Source organism: Corvus hawaiiensis, chromosome 18, assembly GCF_020740725.1.
Source record: "Corvus hawaiiensis isolate bCorHaw1 chromosome 18, bCorHaw1.pri.cur, whole genome shotgun sequence".
Lineage (NCBI taxonomy): Eukaryota > Metazoa > Chordata > Aves > Passeriformes > Corvidae > Corvus > Corvus hawaiiensis.
The window spans coordinates 10,525,643-10,550,568 of record NC_063230.1 but is presented as its reverse complement, the minus strand read 5'-3'; the positions used below and the strand labels follow the sequence as shown (position 1 = coordinate 10,550,568).

Sequence of the window (24,926 nt, the reverse complement as noted above, 5' to 3'; positions counted from 1 at the left end):
CTGAGCGACCTGGGATGGCAGAACGACCTTGGGAACTGTCTGTGCTGGGGTGGGACCAGCAGCTGTGGCAGTGGTGACCTTCCTGTGCCCAGCCCTGACGCTGGCACGAGCCTGCTCAGCACCTCACCACGTTCGGGTCTCTGCTCACCATCTCTTGGTGACACCAGTCACACATCTGTCCCTCTGGAAGCTTCCAAGCAGCTGCTCTGCAGGAATGATTGAACCAACAGGCTCTGCCTGTTCGACCCCAGCACTGCAGGAACCACCCTTGGCACGGAGCTAAACGGGGAACCGCTCCCACAACCCAGCCCATCACACCAGGAACCACAAACATGACAACAACGTGACTCTGGCTGCTGCCACACAGTGCTGGGATGAGCCTTGGAGACTCCTTTATTTCCACAGTCAGACTGGGGGTGTGTCTGCACCAGCAGCAGGTTCCAAGCCCAGCCAAACACAGGTATCCATCCCTCAGTCTAAACAGCCACCACCACGGGCCCCCCCGGCCACCACTGACTGGGGACACTGTCAGAGCAGAAAGGGAACAGCTGCTGAAGGGCTATGAAACCTCTTTGGTCCCACCAGCTAAGGGGCATCTTCAGGGTCTGCAGAGTGTGGGCAAATGGAGCAGTAAGAGCAGTGAAATGAGGTCCTGCAGCAGGAGGGAGGGAGGGAGCACAGGGCCGAGGGACACTCGCACCACCACCATCACCCAGCCCCTGTGAGGCTGCAGGTCCAGGTGGGCACAAGGAGGGCATGGCTGGGCTGGACCATCACTGACCAGGGAGGTGTGGAGGGATAGGGATATCCCTTTGGAGTCACCTATGGCATAAAAACCTCCTGGGAGCACCCAAAGGGGGCCTGTGAGCTCTGCAGCTCTTGTTCTGCTCCCGTGTGAGAACAGGCAGGCACTGCTGACCAAGGTAAGGCACTATGTCATGGCAGGATCATTCCCATGGATTAAGGGATAGAAAGAAAGCCAAAGTCTGACCAGGGCAAGTGCAGGCACGGACAGTGGCTGGCTGACATCTCTGAAAGCCAGCACTGCCTGGGGGCTCTGTAACTCAGAGCAAGGTGAGGCTTTACCTCAGATCAAAGCACGTGGGGAGTCTGCAGAGCTCCAAGAGAGTCCCTGTAAAGTCCATGTAAACCAAGCGCCCCAAGACGCTGCATTCTGTCCTCAGTCTTTGGTAAATGCTGTCAGTGACACCTGCACTGGCCCAAAACGTGCTGCAGGACAGGGCAAGGAGTGTCCCTTCCTCAGGGCCAGGCAGGCTGGAGACCCCACAGAGGCAGGGCAGAGCCTCTCTGCCTCCATGGGGATGAACAGCTGAGATTTTCCTTACTGGAGACGAACATTCTGCAGGGCAGAGCCGTTGTCTGAGTACAGCAGCTCACAGCAGGTTCACCCCGTGCTTCAGCAGCTTCTGCTTGGCCTTGCTGGGCAGGCTGAAGGCGCTGTCGTGTGGGTTGGGGACGCCTGAGTTGCGGAGTGGAGCTCCCAGCTGCTGGAAGTAGGTCTCCTGGACAGGATTCCGGCAGGCGTACACAGCTGTGGAGGCGTTCCTGGAGGGGCAGGGAAAGGCAGGGGTCAGACTGACAGCTTTGGGTGAGATTCACAGCTGGGAACTGGGCTCCCAGTTATTGAGAGGGACTTTCAGGTGTCTCAGCATGGGAACATGGAGCTGAGCAGGCACCAAACCCCTGAAAGCCACAGGGAACCAGACCCTCCTTCTAAAGGGGCCCGGCCTCCTAAAAGGGAAAGTGGGATATCACAAAATCATTTAGTTTGGGGAAGATCTCCAAGACCATCGAGTCCAACCTGTGACTGAGTCCAGCTCAGTGCTCTGGACTGGGTGACAAGGTGGGGATTGGTCACAAGTTGGACATGACGGTCTGGGAGGGCTTTTCCAAAGTTAATGATTCTGGGATTCTGTGTGTGGCCATGCTCCAAGGATTCCCCTTGCTGCCAGCCCAGCCCAGGACACCATGAGCCTGGAACACTCCTCGTGCCCGACATTCCTCCTCTCCCACTGCTGCTGGCCACAACCAAATCCCAGCACAGCACCCCACAGCAGGAACCACGTGTCAGTCACAGGTGTGATGAAGCTCAGATAAGAGTCGGATTCAGTCACCACCAAAGCTGTGATTAAACACACTAATTAAGACTAAGAATCCCCTCTCCCGGAATATTCCCTGCAGCATGGCTGGCAGGGAGCAAAGCCAAGGACCCTGGATTCCTCCTCGAAGGAGGAAAGCAGCAACTGCTATGTTTGCTGACACCCTTCTGTGACAACTCTCCATAAAAGAAAGCAGTTTTAGTCATCTTGTTACTCAGGCTGATTCACACATGGAGTTGCTTTTTTCGGGGTAACAGGGAACACGCCAGCTTAGCCAGTCAGTTTAGGATTGGATTTAAGGAGCCAGCGAAGCTCATGCTAAACAAGGAGTTCTCCAGCACTGGAGTGTGTGATTCACATCCCCTTGGCAAGCGGTGCCAGAGCAGCAAAACCGTGTAATTCCCAGGAGCATCTTTATTTCATCGTGTTTTGGACAAACAAGCAGGACTGGGTGGGTGGGCTCAGCTGAGGAAAGGGGTGTCCGCTTCAGCCGTGGCCTGGGAAAGGGATCTGGATGCCAGGAAAACTTCTGGATTTTGGGAAGGGCTCTGGCTGTGATAAGACCATCCTGCCTGGCATCACAATTGAGTTTGCCACGCACATCACAGTGTGTTTCCAGCCCAACAAGCCGTGCAAGAAAACAATATCTAAGTTGCCAATTCTGGGCGCCTTTGGCTCCCTGCCAAGACACAAATTTATTAGGAACAGCTAAATTTAACACTGCGTCTTAGAACCTTATGGTGCCAGGAGCTGGCAATGTGTGAGTGTTACATCTCTATCCAAGCCATGGCACCACTCAGCTGTGCCCTCAATCCACTCTCCTGGTGCCCCTGCAGCCTCTCAACATCCAGGCAGAACATGAAGGAACTCACGAATCAAAGCAAACTTGGGGAATAAAGCGACGTGACTGGTCCTTGGGTGTGGTCACAAACTGTGCCGAATCCCACCCAGCCTTGGAAAGGGGTTCTGCCCTTCTGGGAGCACCCCTTACCTGATGATCACTTCTGAGGCCGTGGGGAGCTGGCTGAAGTCGGAGTGGATGAGCGTGGCTGCCCTCAGGAAGTGCCGGTCCAGGGGCCCGGGGTTGTGGGGCAGGTTGGCTGCACGACAGGAGAAAAGGGGGTGTTAAAAACCCACCCTGCAGTGTGCCCCCGTTCACCGAGCAGGAAAAGGCTCTGGAGCTCGCCACAGACCCCAGACAGCTGCAGTACAGGCTGGGGACACCCTCAATCCCAATAGACAAAGCTCCCTCAACAGGGCCTTTGATCTGGGCTCTGTGGTGGGAGCTCTGGTGAGAAAGGCTCCTGAGAAGGTGTGTGAGGAGTGAGAAAAGGTTCCCTTAAACCCCATTCTCCTCATTGTTCCCTCCTGCAGCCCCAGAAGACGAAGGCTCACCCGTGAGGACGTTCTGGACACAGTCATAGTGTGTGAAGCTGTAGTTTGTCCTGGCTGAGGCCGAGGAGTCCTTGGGCAGCGTCTCCCTCAGGTGAACCTCGAGGCCGTTTAGGGAGGCCAGGCTGCTGTGGTACTGCAGGCAGAGGGAAAGGCAGAGCTCAGAGCCTCACCTGTGCCTCACCTGGGCTTCAAGGAGGTGCTGGAGGGAGTTCAGGTGAGAGAGGGACCAGACCCTTCCTCGCTCTGCTGTCCAGGCTCCCACCTGGAATGGCTGGGAAACTTGGGCATGGGGGGAAGCAGACAAGTCACAGAGCTCCCAAGGCAGTGATGGAGCTCTGAGCAATCAGTGGGAGCTGTCCCTGCCCATGGCAGGGCTTGGAACGGGATGGGCTTTAAGGTCCCTCCCAACCCAAACCAGTCTGGGATTCTACGACTCGGGAAAGGGCCCTCCAACCTGAAAATCAGCCATTCAGCCACCTGATGCTACTAATTACAGGAAAATGCAAGGCTCCATTAATTTACCATCAACCATTACTCTCCAGGGCTCATTTCACATGATTTACAGCCCCAGCAAGGGACATCCCTCTGCTTACACCGGGCAGTACAAACACACACAACAATGCACTGAATGAATGCCAAGATGCTGTTCTGGGTGGATTTTCAGTAGCTCAGAGGCCCTGATCATGCTGAGGCTCCCTGGGCACAGGCAGGGGTCCTCCACCACTCTTGGGAAGATTAACTCCATAATCCTCATCCTGCCAATGCGCTTTCCCCCACTGCGGAGAGGATCAAGCCTTTGTTCAGCAGGACAGCAGTGCCTGGCCTACCCTTGACCCCTGTCACAGAGCAGATTTTCCTTTCTGTGCAGTGAAATGGAGGAATAAGACTTAAAGAGCAGCAGGAGGTGAGGCCAAGAGCCTCCCGCTCCACAGGGAAAGTCTGGGATGGAACCCGCTCTCCCAGGGGTTTGCAGCTGCACAAGTAGCATATTTTACCCTTCTTTGGTATCATTTGGGGGCCTCAAAGCATTCAAAAAAACATTAATTATAACCCAGCTTGGACATCCCTGAGAGCTGAGGGTCATTTTTAATCTATAGATAAACAAAGGGATAGACAAGCTGAGGTTGTGCCTCAAATCCACCAGCAGCAGAGCCCAGTCACAGCCAAAATCCAAGCTGTGTAACAGTGCAGTTTTGGTGAGATCCAGAACAAGGGTACATGAGATGGAAGGAGCAGGATATTTGGGAAAAGAGGAACCTGAATGAAATGAGAGCTTGTCAGCCCCAGGGCAAGACATGAAGGACAATGGACCGTGCAATCCCTGTGCAACTGGGATTCCACTCTCCAGTGTGGAATTCCCAATTCTCCAATTCCCACCTGCCTGTGTCCCCCCTGCTGTTCCAGACGAGCAGAAAGGGGACAAAGTGCCATGTCTGGTGCAAAGGGCCCCGGCTGCACCTCCTGGCTCAGCTGATTTGGCAGCAATCCCTCCCCAGGCACATCAGCTCTGCCGTGCAGAGCAGACATTCCCCAGCTCCCAGGGTCCCAGGCATCCCACAGCTCTGAGGGGAAGGAGCAACCTTGAGGCTCTGCATTAGTCTGAGCTTCCCTGCACCTTCCAGTCTGGCTGGGTAAGGAAATTAGGTTGTTCCTATGGCAACTAGCATATCAAACAGGGCTCTGCAGCTTTGACTCAGCTCCTGGTGGGGAGGCAGAGGCCAGGCAGCAGCTCTGCAGCTGATGCTTCCCAGGAAAGATGGGGGGCCGGGCACATCCTGCCCCCACAGCCCCGTTAGCTCTGCTCACAGGGGAGCCTGGGCACCCAAACCCCACCTCAGGGAAATGTGGGATTGTTCTGGCATAGTGCTCACATGGCATCCCTCTCTCCAACCCCAGGGAGCAGCCTGGAGGCTCCCACAGCCAAGGGAACCTCTCCGGGACCTGCTGCCAGCCCCATCTGCGGTGGTCCCCGAGGGAGAGACTGTGACGTGCAGGGCCGGGGATTCACAGAACCAACCTCGCTTCCCAAAAAGCGCCGAGCTGCCGGGGATCCCCAGCGAATCCCAGCTCCAGCGCAGGCCCTTGGCAGCCCGCGGGTGTCTGTCACACCCACACGCTCTGCTCCGGTGCCGGCACTGCCAGACAACAGCAGCACCGGGAGCTGCCTGCGAGACGCGGCTGTCCCTGCTCCGCTCGCGCTCCGACAGCTCCCACGCAGCCGCGAGCGGCTTCACTGGCACAGCTCGGAGCAGGTGATGGAGGGACGGGGAGCACGATCCCTCCTCAGCTGTGACCCCTGTGCCCCCTGCCAGTGCAGCTGCAGCAGGGCAGAGCTTTCTTTCCCACTCACCACGTCCTCCACGGCGCCGCGGTCCCGGCGGAGCTGCTCCTCAGCCAGCAGCGACAGCACCAGCCCCTGGATGCAGTGAACGTAGAGGCTCAGCCGGGCTGGCTCACCACTTCTGCCTCCCAGCTTGCCCCAGCTGCCCTCCCCGCTGCTGGGACACGGCCTGGCCCCTGCAGGGGCACTGGGCAGAGCCTCCTGAACCCCTGGGACCGGCAGCTGCCTCCCGATCCAGAGCTGTGCGTGTCCAGCAGGGTCTGGACAATCCAAGCCCCACACGTGGTCACCAGCTGTGCTGAGACCTCCTCCAGACACACGGTCCTGGCTCACAGTCCATGGCTTGTCCTGCTCACTGGATTTCCTTCTGCTCAGCTCCTGGGCAGGAGAGGGAACAGCTGGACTGTGGCTGACCGAATGGGAATTTTGGGAAGCACAGTGACCACCATCAGAGTCCACAGGGGATTCCCTCTTATCCTCGCTCTCCTGCTCCCAGGAGTAAGGGCTGGGAAAGGAAAAGCCTTCCAGGTATGGACCTGTAGTCCAAGCATATTGAGTCTGGAGTGAGGAAGGGCTTGGGAGCTGCTCTGTGTCTCTCTCTGAGGGGAAGGATGTTTTCCTGCTGAGCTCTGAGCTTTCACTGCCTGCTCCACTCAGGTTTGCAGCTGGAGAACTCCTTGCGCCGCCTCCCACTCCAGGGAAGTCCGTCAGAGGACTTGCAGGGCTGCCCAAATGCACAGCACCTCCTGGGGCAGCTGTGCCTGCAGCCTCCTTGTGGGACTGCTGCACAGAGATTCCATCCAGGGCTTGGTTTTCATGAGCTCCTGTTGGTTCTGGAACTGCCTGGGAGCAGAGAGCACTCTCCTCTCCTCTGGGGCCTGCTGGGGACATGGGTGACCTGGTGGGAGATGAAAAATGGATTAAACACTGAGCAGGATCTGTGTGATAGCTGATAACCCCACTGGCACTGATCAATGGCTGATCCATCCCCTGCTACAAAGAGACCTGGGAAAAGGGAGGGCCGAGGTCTAACACAGGTGAAAAGCCTGGGAATCTTACTCTGAAAGTTCCTGGGAATGTCCCTTCCTTGTGCACAAAGCAGTGCTGTGAGCTTAGGGACAACAGATCACAGCTGGTTTGGGGAAGCAGCTCTGCTCCAGGCTGCTCACAGCAGGGATATGGACACGAGAATTCTGCCCAGCCTGAGGGGCCTCAGGCAGCTCCAACAGGCAGTGACAGGGCCTGAGTCAGTTCCAGAGAAAACAGTGACAACGGCAACAGGGACAAAGAGTGAGCTCCTGCTGCAAATCCTGCCTCTGGGTCAGGCTGGCTGCCTACCTGGCCATCCACTCCACTGGGAAGTCCCGGAGCACGGAGACTTCCTCTCCTGTGAGGAACACCGGGATGATACGGACACCCGGCGGCAGCAGAGACTCTGCAAGAGCAGGGGAGGGTTGAGGATTAAACAGAAACCAAACCTCATCAGCCCAAAGGCTTCTGCAGGAGCTGCAGGCCTGCCATGATCCTGCATCCTGAGCTAGGCAGCCTTTTCCCACCCTGCCAGCATTTTCCCATCCTGCTCATACCCTTCATGCCTGACATAGCCAAATTTCCCCTCAGTGTTTCCATCCTGGCAGATCATCCCCACACTGATGCTGGGAAGGGATGGCTGGAGGTTTGGACTGCAAGCACCAGCCATCTGTTATCAGGGCCTGGCAGTGGCCACGTGGCCACATAGGGGACTGGAATTAAGGCAGGCATGGCTGGGAGTCTGCAGCACTGGAATAAAACCCAAAAGAGCAAACCCAGCAGAAGGAGCTGGTTCTGATCAAACAGCACAGGCTGACTGGTGGCAGCAACACCCTCTGGGATATTTTGGATATACTCCAGCACCCAGCACAGCCTGGATGTGAATCCCAGAGAACCAGCTCGTGCTCCCATGCAGGGAAGGCAGCCCATAGGATGCAGCTGGATGCTCACCAGGCTCCTGTGGCTCCTCACCTCTGGGCTTGCTCTGCAACAAAAGCCAAGAATCAGTTCCCTGGATGGATCAGGACACCAGGACACCTCTGTCACCTTCCCCAGCCCCTCAAGGCTGCAGGAGACCTCACACCACCCCCCCCAGAAAACACTGTGGATGGTTTGTGGTGTTGGGAAGGAGTTTGGTCCTTAGGGAGCCCTCAAAGCCAAGGGGACCTTCCCAAGAACCAAAACACACCTGAAAGGCAGGAGAGAGCCCAAATTTATCATCACCACCACCTGCTCAGGGCACAGAAACTCCCTTCATTCAAGCAGAAGAACAGCAAAGGCTGCCTTCACATCTGCATAGTGATGGCTTTTTACAGAAGATCCTGATCACATAAATAGTAGTTTTTGACAAGTTTTAAAGCAAATGAAAACTGCTGTTTGTCCCTTTCAGACAATCATTTGGCGGATTTTCCACAAAATACCTAAACTTGTGTAAAAAGCCAATCAAAACATCACATAAATGAGAACTCATGAATTCAGTAAGTTGAAGACTGAAAAAAAAAGCAAATTCTAAGTGCAGAAGTCTTGGAACCCTTTCCAGTCATAACTAATAAAAGCCTTAAGCATCAACATCAATATTTGTCCTTCCCAGTGGTGACACATGTCAGATCTGTGTGACAACAGCTCCCACACCACATCCTTGCAGGAATCTGCTTGCAGGGAATGTGCTCAGTACCATACCTGGCCTGGGGACTCACTGCCCTGCAGGAGAACTTTGGCAGTGAGGGGAGGTGGCAGCTGGGTGCTCACAATCCTGAAAGGACAAAGCAAAGTCAGAGAATCATGGAATGGTTTGGCTTCAGAGGGAACTTAAAGATCATCAGTTCAGAGAACTCTGATGACATTTGGTGACAAAATATCTCTACCAGACGGACTAGAGACACAAGGTGACACATCCTGGTGCAGGCCAAGGCTCCCAAGCCCCTCCTCAAGTCAAATGTCCAGCTCTCAGGTGCTGCAGTGACTCACTCCAGTGTCCTGCCTGCAGCTATGAGGTCACTCCCTGGCAGATGCTCTCCCTGTGCTCATAAAAGGTGTCACTGGAACAGTTCATGCCAAAGAAAAATGGCACTTGAGTGCTGCTGCCAAGGAATTCTCGGAATTCCCCACCTCCTGTCTTTCAAGGCCACCTTGGAGGCTTTCCTTGAAGTCATTCAGCCATCTTTGATTGAAAGAAGCTGGAATGTCTCACGGGGAGTGCTGGCTCATCCCCCTGTGCACTTCCTGTCAGTACAGACAGTGGTCCTGGCCAGCAGGTCAGGCAAACTGAGGGACACACCTGCACTGATCTGCACATCTGCAGAGGGAACACTGCTGGGAAAGCACAACATCCACACATCTCCCTTTTCCTTGGTGGCTTCCCCCTAAAAAGCCTCAGAAGTTCAGTCTTCACATCCTGCTGAGTAACAAAACCAGCAGATTGCTACTAAAACCCAAGTCTTGAGCTCCTTCATGCTGATGAGCACAGATAACCTTGGAGAGACAGTTTACAAGGGCCTGGAGTGACAGGACAGGGACAAACTGCCAGAGGGCAGGGTTAGATAGGATATTAGGAAGAAATTCTTCCCTGTGAGGGTGGGCAGGCCCTGGCACAGGGTGCCCAGAGCAGCTGTGGCTGCCCCTGGACCCCTGGAAGTGTCCAAGGCCAGGTTAGACGGGGCTTGGAGCAACCTGGGATAGTGGAAGGTGTCCCTGCTCATGGCAGGGGGTGGAACAGGATGGGATTTAAGATCCCACCCAATCCAAGCCATTCCATGATCCCACAACTCCATGAACCGCTCACACTTGGTAACACAGAGACAGACAGGGACTGCCTGGCCTGAAGCTCTGATGTTCCTGCCAATAACCAAGAGCAGCCCTCAAGCCCTCACTCTGCTCCCTGGGTGCACTCCAGGATCCCAACCCTGGAAAGGGGTGGATTTAACCCTTCAGTGAACACCTGGTTACTTACAAGCCTTTGTAGAGGATGCAGCCTGCCAGGACATGGGGAGAGCGCTGGCAAGTCTGCAGGATGAGAGCTGCCTTCAGCAAAAGCAGGGGATCCACCTGGACAGGGAGAACCAGGGCAGTGAGGCCTCAGAATCCTGGGAAACCTCAAAGCAGCAAATAAACAAGCACAGTGCCACTGGGGCAGCTCTAGAGAGAGGCACTGCAGAGGACAGGCTCTTACCTTGGTTTTGTCCAGATGCCAGAGAGAATTGAAAATCCTGTGGAGGTCACTGGTGTTTTTTTGGATGTGCTCAATGTACCTGTCCCACTCCCTGCTCAGCTCCTCCTGGGAAAATGCCTGTGGGTGACAAAAACCTCCAGGTTGTCACTGAACAGTGTCCACGCACTCGGGGTGGGACATGGAATCCATGTGGGACAGGGCCTGCCACGATAAGGTCAGGAAAAGGTGGGAGACAACACTGAGGGGAAACTGCTCCGAGTGAACATCTGGGAAAGGTTTAGCAGAGCCCCACAGGACCTCGGAGCAACGCAGGGCAGGGGGACCACCAGGTCACTTTTCCAGGTCCCACTTCTTGGATGTGTGACCCTTGCTAGCAGGAGGGCAGCACAAGGGAACATTGCAGAGCTGGGACACCATGGGAAGTGTTGAAATCTCCCCAAAAGTCACTGTGTCCCCAGTCCATTGTTACTGGGTCCCTCATTACTGTGTCCCCATGTCCCCAGTCCCTCGTTACCGTGTCCCCAGCCCCTCATTACCATGTCCCCAGTCCCTCATTACTGTGTCCCCATGTCCCCAGCCCCTTATTACTGTGTCCCCATGTCCCCAGCCCCTTGTTACCGTGTATGCACCATGCACAGGGCCCTGGTAGAAGGTGAAGAGGCCGATGAGCTGCTCCAGGAGCCGCCGGCAGCTCACGTCAGGCAGCTCCACAGCACAGCCCAGCACCTGCAGCAGACACAGCCAGGGATGGAGAACGTTCCCTGACAGAACTCGGGCACGGCAGGTGAGAACAACTCTCATCGCTTTCACACAAGGACAGGCAAACTCTGTGCAGGCAAACACCCCCCAGAATCACAGTCACGGGAAAAGGAAATGCAAACATACCCACACAAGAGCCCTGGCACAGAAAGGATAAATAAATATCAGAAATGCAGCGCTTCAGACACACTCCCTGCCCACGTTAGATGACCTAACTTGGTGCTTCAATTGCTAAGAATGTTCTCCTGAAACGAAGTACTTGAAAAATATTCAGATGAACTCATTGTTTATATTATGATGACGCTCTGTTTAGTTTTTGAGTTGCTGAAACAGAAGCAGCAGCGCCAGTTAAATGGGGCTGACTGGCCTCAGCCCAGTTCCCAGGGATGGTTTGGGGCACTTTGGTCACAAATGCCACACGCTGCTCTTTATATACTAAATGTCTGTGGGCACTGACAAAGCTCAGGGGATGCTGAGGGCTAAAAGGAAAGAACAATCAGACTATCAAACAGTGACTGTGACCTTATAAACTACAGCACATGGAATCCTGTTATGCCCCATCCCTGGAAGCGTCCAAGGCCAGGTTGGACAGGGCTTGGAGCAACCTGGGATAGCGGAAGGTGTCCCTGCCAATGGCAGGGGGTGGGACTGGATGAGCTTTAAGGTCCCTTCCAACCCAAACCAGTCTGGGGCTTTGGGATTCTGCTTCCAGTCAGGAAGATCTTAAGAAATCCCTTTGGGTGTGGGCACACAAATGAGATACATGAAGTTTTCCTGCAGGAAGCTGAAGTGATGGTCAGGCCACAGCGGGCTGCAGAAACCAGAATTTAAGTTAGCTTGCAATTAAATTTGTCCACTGCAAGGTCCCTCCCCAGCTCTCCCCCAGTGCAGCCCACACCCGGAAAAATAAACCCTCTTTGTTTTATCCAGTCCTTCAGCCCCTGGCTGTTTTCACTCTGTGACTGCTCCAGAGCTCCTGAACTCACCCACAGAAAGTCTCCATCCACCACCACAGCAAACTTGAGCTTCCTGAGGCGGACGATGCTGGGAGGGGCCCCGGAGATCTCGGTGAGGCAGCGAACAACCCCGGCCATCTGCCCACATAGCAGCTCCTGCTGCTCCGGGAGGGTCTGCCAGGGAGCAAAGGCTTTAACTTCCCATTAAAAGAACTCAGAAAAAAACCTGACTGCTGTTTTCAGGTGTCAATAAAAATTAATTATCAGTTCAACTCAATTTACAGAAAGGGTTGTCAGGCATTGGCACAGGCTGCCCAGGGCAGTGGTGGAGTCACCATCCCTGGAAGTGCTCAGAAAATGTGTGGGTGTGGCACTTGGGGACATGGTTTAGTGGTGAACAGGGTGCTGGGTTCATGGCTAGACTTGATTTTAAAGGTCTATTCTAACCTTAATGACTCTGGGATTCTGTAAATCAAATGCAATAGAACAGGCAAATTTCTGGGAGAAAAAAAATTGGATTACTTTTTCCAGGCAGCACAAGGGCCTGGGGATTCTGGAGAGGAACTTTCATCCCTCGTGTGTGTTTATTCACATCACCAGGACAGTCCCGGACTGTGCTGGCCCATTCCTCAGGGAGAGAGCAGAGTGTAACCCCATTGCTGTGCCCTGAGCCTGGTGGAGCCCAGCCCTGCTCTACCTGGAGCTAATTGATAATTTGGATTTCTTAAAACTTTTGTGACTACTAAGTAAGGATTAACCCAAATCACCTGGAAGCCCAACCCTTCCAGATCCAGAACCATCAGCCTGACCCACAGCATCCTTTTACAGGTACTGAAATAAAGCAGACATTACCTGGGAAGGGTAAAAATAACAGATCCCAGCACTCGTAGGATCCCCTTCCTCCTTCACCTTTGAGCCATCATAAAGGAAAAAGTAATTCCACCTAAAAAACATTGGCAAAAACGTGTATTTGAAAAATGTTACCCTTCTCCCTCTCCTTTCTGTTACTTCAGGAAGAGCAGCAAAGATTATTGCAAATAGAGAGACATTGTTCTTGCACAATCACACCGAGTTTACACCCAAAAGCAGCACCTAAAAGGCCCCCCATGACTAAATTTGACCGCTTTTGTGAATTTAAAACAGGTGCTACAACTCCACCTCCCAGACATGTGGAAAGAGATGCGGACTTGTGAGATACTGTACCCTCAGCACACGGGATAATTATCGAGAAGCATTATCCATGTGCATCCCAAACAGCTCCCGGACGCTGCCTGCACCCAAGAGCCCCCAAGGAGCAGAAGACAGGGAGTCCCTCTGAGGATGTGATGTCATTCCGCTCATAATTCCTTGGATGCACGTATTCTGTAACACTTTTCGTCCTGTCCTGTCAGCCAGCACCTCGTCACAAGCTCGGAACGAGCTTCGTGCGGGAGTTTTCCCGTAGGAACAGCGCAGGTCTGGAGCAAAGGCAAGCGGTGGCTCCACGGTGGCACCGAGGAACCCGCGCTGCTGCCGGGCCAGGAGCGGGAGGCTGGATCCGCTCCCGGACCGCCCTTCCACGGCCCTGGAATGACCCACGCACAGAGACCGAGCTGCTGAGCCCCGGGGGGCTTCCAGACCTCACCCCCAACCGGGGGACACCGACGAGCAAAGGGCCGAAGGTGCTTCCCGGGGCAGCGACGCGAGCGGGGGAAGGGGCCCGGGGAGGGGAGGGGGCTCACCATGGCGCGGGGCCGGGCGCGGCGGGGCGGGACATGGCTGCGGGAGGCTCCGGCCGGTTCGGGGATGCTCCGGGCCGTTCCGGGATGCTGCTCCGGGGTCCTCCCGCTCGCTCCCGCCGCTGGTTCCGGGCGCGCCCCCGGTCCCGTGACCGCGCACGTGACTGCGCGCATGGCGGCGGCGGCGGGAGGGTGGCGCGCAGGGCGCGCGCGGCGGCGGCGGCGGCGGCGGCGGGGCCGGGGCGAGGAGGAGGAGGAGAAGGATGAGGAGGAGGAAGAGGAAGGCGGCCCCGGCACCGAAGCGGTGCTACGGCGGCTGCGGGAGGCGCGGTGAGTGCCCGGCCCCAGTCCCGCTGTCCGCTCCCCCACCGGAGGCTGCCGGGCCCCGCTGACACCGCGCTCTCCCCGCAGGGACGATCTGCTGAACTCCGGCTTCTGGGCGGCGAGCGCCGGTGAGTGCGGGGAGTGCGGGGAGCGGGGGGTGCGGGGACAGCGAGCCCCGGCGCCGCCGCGCTGACCCCGCCGCCCGCAGGAGCCGTGCGGGCCCCGCTGAGCGGCCCCGCCGAGCCGCCCGCCAGCTGCGTGTGCTACGGGCTGGGCCGGTTCGGGCGCTGCCCCGCCGCGCGGTACCAGCTCGCCTTCCTGCTGCTGCTGCTGGACGAGCTGCGGGTGAGCATCGGGGCCGGGGGGAGCGCCGGGGTCAGCACCGGGCCGGTCCCCGCTCACGCCGCCCTGTCCCCCCGCAGGTGCCGCCCGCCCGCTGCGCCCTATTCGACCCGGCCTTCTCTGCGCGGGAGGCGGCGGCGCTGCGAGCGCTGGGGCTGTGCCTGCTGCCGGAGAATGAGGTGAGGAGAGCCCCGGGTCACACCGCCCGGGAGCCGCGGGGGCCCGCGGCCGGGGCTCGGCCGTGACGGGCTCGGCCGTTCCCGGGCAGGAGGGGAAACACGGCGTTGAGGGCTCGGCCACGCTGTTCTACATGGTGCACTGCGGGAAGGCTCTGTACAACAACCTGCTGTGGAGCAACTGGAGCCCGGCGGCGCTCTCCAAACTGGTCATCATCGGGAACAGCTTCCGAGGGATCGAAGAGAGGTCTGGGCACATCCTGGATAGGCTCTGGTGCCTCCAACCCTGCTCTCCTCTTCTCCCTCCCACTGCTTTATTTTTATTGCTTCCAGCAACTCTTTCCCTGTTTTACTTATTTTCATTGCCATGAAGTTTTCAGTTGTGAACCCTCTCCCCCCTTCTCTGTCCCACCCCCACGCAGAAAACCTGTCTAAATCCACAGGCACGTTGTGTCTAACATGGGCACCTTCTGTTATTGCAGGTTGCTGTCCAGAATCTTGGAGAGAGATTATTGTTACATAGCAAAGGTATGAGGCAACAGTTTAACATTATTGTTTCATGTTGACAACACACCTTTTAATGAGAAAGGAAATAAATTGCCATTGGGAAGAAGAGGGGGGTTATTTTTATAACCTTTTCCCTAGATCCTATAATATAAAAGCTAATCACTTTAGGATTGTTGAACATCTGCAGAACACCCTGCACACAGGGGCTGAGGGTAATGTGACACCATCCTCATCCTCACTGGCTCAGCTTTGCAGGAAGGGGCTTCTGCATTGTCCATAACTTTCTCCCCAAATGCTCTTTAGGTCTTGAAAGGGGTGGAGGAAGTGGCCCTCCCCAGTCACCCCCGCTACCTGGACACCTTCAATGACACCTCCGTGCACTGGTTTCCCTTGGACAAACTGCAGGAGCTCTCCCCTGAGGTCTGGGACTGTGTGGAAGAGCCGATGTACCAAGACTGTGAGGACCTGGAGATCATCAGGAAGGGGGAGGGAGCTACTGCCAAGTCCTGACCATCCCTGTGGTGGCGGGGCTGGGATCCACATCTCTTCCCATGGAAGCTTCTGTGCAGCTGAGATGGAGCTCAGGCAGGGACAGTGGCATCAGGCTCTGCCAAAAGTGGCAGCACCTGAATGCTGAGGTGATGGGACATTTTTGTATCTTATTTAATAAAAAGTAAAGCTGAGCTTTGATTTACTCTCACTGAACTACAGCAAACTAATTCCACCAAAACCTGCCTTGAAAACCATCTGTACTGCAGTGACTGCTCTTTGATTCCCAGCCTTTTCATAACAATTCAAGACCTCTTTGCATGTACTACACACATTTCAACGCATCAGGAAGGGGGAATTATCTGAGGGGTTTGTAGTGGGAGGTGTTGGGGTCTAGTTCCCAGTGCAGGCTTGGAAGAAGCTCCCAGCTCTCACTGCTGAGATCAGCTCTTGATCAGTCCTGAGAACAACCAGGTCAGCTCCCTCCAGGAAAAAAGCCTTAGGGGTTCTTTCCCTCACCTCTGTGCTCTTAACCCCTGCAGTCCCACAGCAGAGAGAGAGTTGGGACAGGTCCTGGCTGCGTGCAGCAAAGAGAAGCCCACCGTGTGAGGGGTGTTGTGGGGACAGTAACTCGCTGCCAGCACAGCACACAGGCAGCAGAAGCTGTGACATTTGTGTGACATCTGTCACTAGAGACTTGGGGGACTCAACTAAGCCAGCCCTCATTCAGCTGTAGGAGCAGAGAATGCGATCCCTCCTAACCTGCTGATAAACCTCTGGCCCAGGTGGCAATTGCAAGTGCCAGCACTGCTTGTTCTCCCTTAGCCTGGCTTCCCAGGTCGGGAAGTCTGGCCCTCCATCCTCTTGCCACTGCCTGAACACCTCTTCCAACAAAACCATCCTGGCATCCAGCTCCAGTGTCACTATTTACAAACCTGGAACTTGTTTATTCTAAGGGTTCCCCACAGGCTGTTCCTGGGTGGTGTCTCAGTCCCCAGGGGGGCCTCACTTGGCCATGTCGATGAGGCTCTGCAGCGAGGTGGGCACCCAGGTCTTCTCCCCTTGCACGAACACCACGCCCCTGTCGATGTAGATGACGATCCTGCCGAAGGTGTAGAGGTGCTTCCCCTCGTGCCGCTTCCCGATGATGGGCATGAAGACGATGTTGTGCTCCTCAGCCTTGGTCTGGATGAGGTCCTTGAAGTTCATGGGCACGGAGCCGGCGGCAGCGCCGATGCCGCGCTGGGCCATGTTCTCGGCCTCGCGCCGCTCCTGCATGGCCTCGTACTGGAAGTCCTTGCGCCGCTCCGTGTGCGTCAGGTACGCGATGTTCTCCCGGGCGCCCGGCTGCATGTACCCACCTGGGGGACAGAATGGGGAGAACACGGTCCTGAGCCATTCCCAGCAGGAAGCAGCTCTATCTTGATGCAAAGTCAATCTAGACATTTGGAGAGTACTGTTTGAGTTTGGGCTCGGGAAGGGAGGTCTCAGTTTTGGGAAGCGGGCAAATTCTGGCTGCTGCTCCCTCAGGCATGCCCTTCCCTTTTATACAGTGTAATTCCCAGTGAATTCCCAACAATCACTTTTAGGTCGTAGGGAGAGTCATGTGGAAGGGAAGGGCACTGCTGTAAAGCTAAGGAAAAGAACCAGTATCTCACCATAAAGAAAAAACACCCCAATAAATGACAGCTTTAGAAGTCAAGCCCTAAAGGATGGTGTCTGACTGACAGGGCAAGGCTGGAAGAAGAGCAATTGTTCAATGGCCCAGGAAGCAACCGAAAATCTGTTTCTGCTTCAGTGCAGCCCAAAACTATTGAGCAGCACCTCAGAGGTGTTATGTAAGGATACAGCAAGGCAGAGCACACGGCCTTTCACTGCTCATGGGAGCTGCTGCCAGCAGGGCCATGCCCCAGTCAGCCTCCCAGGAGCCACCTACCCACGCTGGAGGACACAGCCCGGTTCATGATGTCAAGAGCCTCATTGAACTTGTCTTTGATGGAGGGATGTGCCAGCACCTGGTCTGAGAACATGGACTTCCAGCCCAGGTACCACTTGGTGATCTCTTCGTAGTTGGGGCTGTTACTGAGCCAAGAGCAGAGCACCTGCAGAGCAAGGGACAGGTCAAAGGCAGCACAGGGATGTTTGTGCAGGAGAGGCCTCACTGCCACATAATCCCAGAGTGATTTAAGCTGGAAAAGCCATCCAAGAGTGCTGAGTCCAACCTGTGACCAATCACACCCTCATCACCCAGCCAAGAGCACTGAATGCCACATCCACTCGTTCCTTGGACACCTCCCAGGGATGGGGACTCCACCATCTCCCTGGGCAGCCCTTTCCAGTGCCTGACCACCCTTTCCATGAGGAAATTCCTCCTGATGTCCAACCCGACCCTCCCTGGCACACCTTATCACTTGGTTTATTACTGAGCTGTCAGTAAAAGGAGGAACTGTTCCAATGACTACGGAGCTGTGAGTGGGAACCAGCCCAGTTCAGCACCAGGGCAGCAATTCCAGGACAGGAATCACTAAAACACTCCCTAGGCAATCAAGACTCTTTCCTCAGCCCTCAGTGTCTCACCTGCAGCCACTTTGGGAAGAAATGTTTCTCCAGCAGCCCAACAAGGCTGGAGACAGAAATCATCCCCTCCCAGTCGATCACCCAGTAAAAGGCATCCATGTGCTGCTGGTGAGGGTTGATGATGAGCTCATTCAGACACATTCCTGGGAAAGGGGAGGAGAGTTAGAAAAGAGCCTGACTCAGTTTTATCAGTGCCCTGACCTCTTCCCCTACCAACACACACAATTTGAGGAGCAAGTTTGCTACGCTAAAGGGACAGTGGGGATCTTTGGCTGATCCTGCCACAAAGTGGTGCATTTCCACTTCCTGTTACTACAATTTGCTGTCAGAACTGAGAAACTAAAAACACTTGGCTATTTTTTAACCTTTGAGCCAGTTTGCATTACAAAACTCATGGTGAAACATTAGACCAAGGAATTCAGGAGTAACGGAGAGATGTTCTACAGCCTCATCCTACCTGACAGCTCTCAGATATTCCTGCCAGCTGCAGATGGATGATTTATAAAGACAGAAAACGTAGAGAATAACCAGAGTAATTCCCCATATTTCTGTAATCTTTCTGCCTCTGCACAGGACTGATAGCAGAAAAGCAGAGGCAAGCTTGGTCTAACCTCACTAACACCATTCCCCGATGTAACATTGGCACCCACATTAACGAGGACCTTTCCTAGGTGTCAGGGGGAAGGTGCCACCAGCAGATTCCCGAAACCCAGCACTGTCTGGTTGTCTCACCGAGTTTAGGCACGATGTTTTTGACCATGAAAGCCTCCCATGAGCCAGGAGTGAACACATCCTTCCAGGGCTGAAGGATGAGCTTGGCAGAGGAGTCGCTGGGGTGCCACTTCTGCAGGGCGTTGGCCAGCTTGTTGCGGATGGGCGAGTAGAGCGGCTCCAGCCGTGCCTGCATCAGCGGCAGCCAGGGGTGGATCCACGAGTGGATCGGCACCGTGTCCGTCAGCGGATTCCAGCTCTCCACCTTGGGGCACAACAGAAAAGATTAACTAAGTCCAGCCACCAGCAGCATTTTGTCCAGAAGCACAAAGAGCTGTGATGCAGCCCCCGACTCCTCAATCCATCGGCGGAGGCTGCACACCAGAGTTCGGGAGTTCCAGTTGGAATTCAAACACTGGTTCAGAGCACGGCTTTGCTCTACTCAGGCCTCTCCACTCACCTCCTTCTGCAGCTTGGGGAAGATGAGCTGATCCAGAATGTTATCCAGTATCCACACAGGAACAACGCTCACCCAGCTATCCAAGAAATCCACCATGGATCCACAGTTCCTCGGCTGCCACCGCGCCACGATGTTTCTGACATATGGCATCCAGATCTCCCACATCAGTCTGGGAAGAAACCCCAAATAAATCAAAGTGAAGCTCAATCAAAGTGAGGCCTAAATAAAACCAAATGGGAGCTGTTAGTTAAAGCTGCTTCTTTTCTGTAGCTGCAAACTGGATTTTAACAAGCCGAGCATGGGAATCCTTGGGAAAAGCTCCCTTGTGTCTGCCCTTTTCCATCCCCGAGGAAGCAGCACGGGAAGATGCTGCACAAAGTACAAATAATTTGTTCTTTACCTGTGAAAAGCATCTGTTGACAGGTCCTGCCCACTGTGGGATAACAGCTGATCGTTTTCCAGCAGGCTCTTCCACTTGGCTATGATCTCCGTGCCATATGTACAGTCCTAGGAATGACAAGGCACAAATGGTCCTTATGCTTTTCCATTAATTCCAGCTGGGATCTGCACAGAGCAGCCTGATGGTGTGCTGAGCACAGCCAGGCCTTCTCACCTCATCTCAAGGAAGCCAGGAGCTTGCAGTCTTAATTCTAGAATCCCACACTCATTGAACTTTGAAAAGACCTCTCAGACCATTGAGTCCAACCTGTGACCCCTCCCCATCTTGCCACCAGCCCAGAGCACTGAGTGCCACCTCCAGTCATTTCTTAAATGACTTTTAACAAAGTCCTGCCAGAGAAAAATCCTACCTTGCGGAATTAATGCACATCCAGAGAGAGAAGAGGACATTCTGAATTTTTTGAGGTGTACAGAGAGAATCCAGACTCTTACCTATCCCAGCCTAAATGGCACTGAGAACAGACTGTGCATCTCTGATACCTGACAGACAAACCTCTCCTGTTTTTACTAAACACCACCTACTAGAAACTTGTTTTTCACCACCTTTTCCTCCCAACACTCATAAAATGGATTGATTTTAACCTTCCAAACTCCTAAATTTTTACCCAGCAAAGGTCTGAAAGTGGGGACAGTACAGGGTTTCATTTTGCCTCTTTTCTTTTTCTCCCGACTGATCAGGAATTTAGAATCCCAGAATCCCAGACTGGTTTGGATTTGAAGGGACCTTAAAGCTCATCTCATTCCACCCCCTGCCATGGGCAGGGACACCTCACACTAGACCAGGACACTTGGGACAAGGTAACAAAGATTACTGGAGCCATCAAGTGAGAACTGCAGGTCACTCAAACCACAACACATACCTTGAGGGGATCCCAGTTCTTGAAGTATTCCTTCATGAGAGGATAGACTATGGCCACTGCCAGGTCCACCCTGTCCGACATCCTGTACTCCTCGTAGTACTTGTCCTGCAGGGTCTCAAAGATCTTTGCACACTCATCCAGGGTCAGAGGGTTCTCACAGCCGGGCTGCATCCGCCTCTCACACTCCTCTACCATGTCCAGCACCTTGCTGAGGTTGCTGATGGCCTTCTCCTCGTGGGACAGCACCTCAGCCATCTTCTGGATCTCGTGGCTCAGGTTGACCACCATGTCCCTCTCGTACTGCAGCTGCCGGTCGCTCTGGATGATCTCCTGCTCCGTGATGTCAATGAGCAGCTGCAGGTTGTGCTCCAGCTCGGGAAGGGCAAAGCCCTGGGGCTTGGAGTCTTTGCCCAGGGGCTGCTGGGGGCTGTCATCTGGGATGTTGTGCTTGTGACTGATCTGGCTGTAGCTGTAATAAACCTTCTGCTCCCGGCCTGTCATGTCGATCACCTGCCAGCACACAGAACAAACGCTCTTACAAAACACTCTCTGTCATCTTCAAAAAAAGGAGACAATCCCCGACTCCAAATTGAAATCTGGAGATTTCCAAGTACATTAATTACTCCAGGAGGCTGCTAACATACGCTGTATTAGAGCGAGGGGATTGCTTCCACAATGGCCTTCTCCAGACACAAGGAGATAGAATGAGTAAGGGACAATTTGGAATCAGGGCTGGAAGAATCTCCTCATCTCATTCCAGTTTCACTGAATGATTCTACAAGCATCTTGCCATTAGTTACAGTAACAGTTATTGCCCTTAGGAACTTTTATAATTTTATAGAGACACCTTAATTTCAGATTAGTAATTTTACTAAGCTCAGACCAGACAAATCCCTTTGAGGAAGAAGAGGGTTCAAACAATCCCAAAAAGGACAACTGTGCTTTCAGAAGCTTTTCAGAGGCAATGAAACAATTAAACCTAAATTGCAATTAACCCCCTACACACACACACTTAATCTAATTTGTCACCACATCCAGGTGACACAGGGCAATTACAGGGCTCAGGGATGAGTTCCAGGAGGCTGCACAGGCACCTCCTAGGACTGGCTTGACTGAGGTTACCGGTGGCTAAAATGTGCTGGTGACACCAAAGGGCCCAAACTGTTCCTCAGGGGTCACCTCTTGGTTTTATCAACCTCACCTTAACCTGGGACAGCTCCTTCTGAGGGGCTGCGAGCTGCTTGTTGATCCTGCCCTTGGCTTTCAGCTCTTCCACTGTTTTATAGCTGTACTTGGGCTTTTTCTTGCCTCCGTTCGGGTCCTTCCGCCACTGGCTGAGCTCCTTCTGAAATTCCTGGACAAAACCAGCAGAGTTGTGGTGGCTACTCTTTGTCACACCCCAAATCTGCCTTTTTTTTTCAGAAAAAGAGCCGTCAGATCAATGAGGAATTAGTAGAAAATAGAAACAGGAAATAACTGGGAAGTGGTAAAGCTCATGCCAAGCCAGCTTGGATGCTGTGGGTCAGACAGCCACCCTATGGATGAAATGAACAGGATGTTCCTGGTCTTATTTAAACAAAACTATTTACGTGGGAAACTCTTCAAAGCAGGGATTCTAGCAAAGCTACTGAAACAGAGTGAGCCAGAAACAACAAAGAACATTACAGTGACAAGAAAGATCTGCCTAAATTAAATCAACATGCTGTGTATTTGGCTTCTTATCTAAAATGAGCCCAAACAGTTTTCTCTGGCACAGAAATTAAGAGAACTGAATTTTGTACACACAGCAGAGCAGGGAAACAGCAAGAACCACACAAATACCTCCTCAGCTTCCTCTTCTGAGTCCACCACAGGGAAGTCTTGCAAGGACTGTGGGGTCCTCTCAGAGCCATAAGCACCCACAGCACCTTTGCCTTTCCTCTGCTTGGCCTCGATGGGATTGATGATACCTGGCAGGATGGGAATGGGGTCAGGAGGAGCAGTTGGTGTACTAAGAGAGAGCAGAACAGCCAGGCTTTCCCTACAAGTTACCAAATCAGCACTAACACCCTTGCTGGCACTGCCTCCAGCACTGTGGTGCTTCCAATGTTACCAATTTCCTATAAAATCACTTCATGCCAGCACACACCAAACTGCCAAAGCACAGCATTACTCCCACATTTCACTGTCTTTTTATTCTGCCACGTAAAACAGCATCTCCTTTTCTGTGGGATGACCACCTTGGGAATTTACTGCCTTTTTTCTTGCTCTTTTCCTCCTGCAAAATACCCAGAGGAGCAAACGACCACAGGCCAGTTTGAACACCCCTGACTCTCACCACAGTACCCAGATCAGTGGCAGGAAAACAAGAAGGAGGTTTAAGCCACCTGGGGTTGGCAGTTCTTTAAGGAATTCAATCTCCTCCAAATCCCCAGTTAACAATAAACCACCAAACACACTGACAGTACCTTGAGCATTCTTCCCAAGACCCCTTCCAGGGACATATCCCATCTTCTGCAGAAGCTTCTGCCCAATTCCTTTAGTGTGTCTCTCCCAGCTGCCAAAATCCACGAAGGACTTAGAGCCTCCCACAAAGCCTTTCTGGCTGGGCTTGAAATTTCCACCCTGTCAAAACAAACACACAAAAAACCTGCAGCCCTGAGGCTTCAAATAACCAAAGTGTGCAAAATCCCCCACAGAAAATTCTTCCTGGAAGTGATTCTGCTGTCCCCACACTGCCCAGCTCACTGGAACCTCACTTGTGCATCCATGAAGCACCTAAGGAGCTTCCTGAAATTCCTCAAACGGGAAAGGAAAGTCCTGAAAAACTCAGGCTGACAACCTGACAGTTCTCAGACTCCACCACCAGATTTAGCTGAGGGTGATTCCTGATTCTTTCTGGTTTTAACTGAAAATAAGGGTTTGATTTTTAATCTGTAACATGCCTGGGTTTGTCCATTCTGTGAAAGTAGAAAAATAAAGGCAGGAAACCACAGGGATTCTCTTCTTTAAACCTCCATTGACCAAAGGGAATATTGAGAAAAATGAAAGGACTGATTCCCAAGGACACACAATCATTATATCAGTGTACAGTTGTATCAACGATTTGTTATTCTGATTTTTGTTTTATCAGTGTGTATCAATGCTACAAAATCCAAACACCTCCCTTAATGACACATTTGGGCCTCTGGTTCAATTATTTCTCCCTTTTTTTTGTGCTCTATTACATTTTCATTGCCTTCGACCCCAGCCTGAGTTTTATATAAATACAAAGCAGAGAACAGTAAATTCCCTGGAGAACTCACTGTTTTTAACTTCTTGGGCACAAACTCCTTGGGAATCTCCTCCTGCTTCACAGGCTTCTCATCATCATCCGAATCCTCATCTGAGAGCTCCTCGGCCGCTGCCTTCCTCAGCCCAGCACTGACAAAGCTCACGGGGGCCGAGTAATCCCTGGAGCTGCAAAACGAGAAGGAATTCCACTCCAGGGCACGTTCCTGCAGGAGCCTGGGGGCTGCTGTGCCTTACACCCCCCAAAAAAATGGGATATTACAGGCTGTGGAGCTGATTAACGCTGCTTTTGCCGGGCAATCCCCATCCTTCCCCCCACGCTGCAGGGAGCAAGTGCAGGGAAATCCTCTGCAGGTGAGGGTGCCCTGAGGGCAGCCCCGAGCCGGGATGGGCTGCTCGGGTGGGTGTCCACAGCCGGGAAAGGTGCAGGGAACGGGGGGGAGAAGCTGCAGGGAACGGGGGGGAGAAGCTGCAGGGAACGGGGGGAAGCTCCAGGGAAGTGGCAGAAGCTGCAGGGAACGGGGGCAGAAGCTGCAGGGAACGGGGGGGAGAAGCTGCAGGGAACGGGGGGAAGCTCCAGGGAAGTGGCAGAAGCTGCAGGGAACGGGGGCAGAAGCTGCAGGGAACGGGGGCAGAAGCTGCGCGGAACGGGGGCAGAAGCTGCGCGGAACGGGGGCAGAAGCTGCGCGGAACGGGGGCAGAAGCTGCGCGGAACGGGGGCAGAAGCTCCGCGCTCCACAGCCCCACGAGCGGGCCCAGCCCGGCCCCGGGCCCAGCCCGCCCCGGGCCCAGCCCGGCCGTACCGCTTCCCGCCGAAGCTGGGCCGCTCCTCGTCTGAGTCGCGCTCGGCCCACACGCCGTAAGTCGCCTCCTCCTTGGTCTGGCGGTGCCGCTGCCGGTGCGGGTTGAATTCGTTCTGCAGGTCCCAGTCCGACACCTCGAAGCTCTCCATCTCCACGCCATCGTCTCCGTCCGTGCCGTACAGGTGCGACATCGACATCGTGGCGCCGCCGGGATCCCCCGGCCCGCTCAGGGATCCCCCGGCCCGCTCAGGAGCTCCTGACCCCGGCACGGCCGCGACCCCCGGCCCGCCCACAGACCCCAGAACCGGCCCCGGCCGCGCCGCCAAGCCGGATGCGCCCCATCCACTTCCGGTTCGCTTCCGGTACCGGGCAAGCCCCGCCTACAAACCATAGAGTAGCCAGGAGCGGAGCGGCCGCGCCGGCAGCGCCGCCCTGTGGCCCGGCGGGGGAGAGGGGGCGGA

General features: G+C 54.3%; 3 protein-coding genes across 4 annotated transcripts; 1 reads left to right on the top strand and 2 right to left on the bottom strand.

Moving 5' to 3' along the window:
• Positions 1–348: 348 nt before the first annotated feature.
• On the bottom strand, positions 349–13,619 carry HPS4 (HPS4 biogenesis of lysosomal organelles complex 3 subunit 2). Of its 2 annotated transcripts, XM_048322330.1 has the most exons (13): positions 13,491–13,619; positions 12,622–12,712; positions 11,800–11,943; positions 10,673–10,780; positions 10,055–10,171; positions 9,836–9,930; positions 8,566–8,638; positions 7,837–7,870; positions 7,195–7,291; positions 5,866–6,754; positions 3,516–3,648; positions 3,112–3,220; positions 349–1,566 (listed from the first exon to the last, which is right to left on the bottom strand). In XM_048322330.1, exons 1-13 carry the CDS (start codon positions 13,523–13,525, stop codon positions 1,395–1,397), a joined length of 2,097 nt encoding a protein of 698 aa, XP_048178287.1. In that variant the 5' UTR covers positions 13,526–13,619; the 3' UTR covers positions 349–1,394. The 2 variants fall into 2 exon arrangements, with proteins under 2 accessions (XP_048178287.1, XP_048178288.1); XM_048322331.1 differs by lacking the exon at positions 11,800–11,943.
• A 25-nt stretch (positions 13,620–13,644) lies between these two features.
• Positions 13,645–15,519, top strand: SRRD (SRR1 domain containing). Its single transcript, XM_048322339.1, has 7 exons — positions 13,645–13,817; positions 13,899–13,939; positions 14,020–14,156; positions 14,234–14,332; positions 14,422–14,576; positions 14,812–14,857; positions 15,140–15,519. The coding sequence occupies exons 1-7, from the start codon at positions 13,660–13,662 to the stop codon at positions 15,344–15,346; spliced, it is 843 nt and encodes a 280-aa protein (XP_048178296.1). The 5' UTR covers positions 13,645–13,659; the 3' UTR covers positions 15,347–15,519.
• TFIP11 (tuftelin interacting protein 11) lies at positions 14,882–24,819 on the bottom strand. The gene is made up of 12 exons (XM_048322329.1): positions 24,466–24,819; positions 23,677–23,830; positions 22,840–22,996; positions 22,214–22,341; positions 21,594–21,746; positions 20,393–20,902; positions 19,474–19,580; positions 19,074–19,242; positions 18,635–18,878; positions 17,903–18,045; positions 17,262–17,427; positions 14,882–16,686 (listed from the first exon to the last, which is right to left on the bottom strand). Exons 1-12 carry the CDS (start codon positions 24,660–24,662, stop codon positions 16,331–16,333), a joined length of 2,484 nt encoding a protein of 827 aa, XP_048178286.1. The 5' UTR covers positions 24,663–24,819; the 3' UTR covers positions 14,882–16,330.
• Positions 24,820–24,926: the final 107 nt, after the last annotated feature.

Excerpts from the sequence above, each read along its gene's own strand:
- HPS4 (XM_048322330.1), bottom strand. The coding sequence starts at position 13,525 with ATGTCCCGCCCCGCCGCGCCCGGCCCCGCGCCATG. Across the intron at positions 8,639-9,835 it reads TGCATCCTCTACAAAGGCTT|GATTGTGAGCACCCAGCTGC; the intron begins GTAAGTAACCAG and ends TTGTCCTTTCAG. Across the intron at positions 6,755-7,194 it reads CCAGTGGAGTGGATGGCCAG|GTCACCCATGTCCCCAGCAG; the intron begins GTAGGCAGCCAG and ends ATCTCCCACCAG.
- SRRD (XM_048322339.1), top strand. The coding sequence starts at position 13,660 with ATGGCGGCGGCGGCGGGAGGGTGGCGCGCAGGGCGCGCGCGGCGGCGG. Across the intron at positions 13,818-13,898 it reads CGGCGGCTGCGGGAGGCGCG|GGACGATCTGCTGAACTCCG; the intron begins GTGAGTGCCCGG and ends CTCTCCCCGCAG. Across the intron at positions 14,858-15,139 it reads ATTATTGTTACATAGCAAAG|GTCTTGAAAGGGGTGGAGGA; the intron begins GTATGAGGCAAC and ends AATGCTCTTTAG.
- TFIP11 (XM_048322329.1), bottom strand. The coding sequence starts at position 24,662 with ATGTCGATGTCGCACCTGTACGGCACGGACGGAGACGATGGCGTGGAG. Across the intron at positions 22,342-22,839 it reads TCTTGGGAAGAATGCTCAAG|GTATCATCAATCCCATCGAG; the intron begins GTACTGTCAGTG and ends CCATCCTGCCAG. Across the intron at positions 18,879-19,073 it reads TCCCCAAGCTGCAGAAGGAG|GTGGAGAGCTGGAATCCGCT; the intron begins GTGAGTGGAGAG and ends TTGTGCCCCAAG.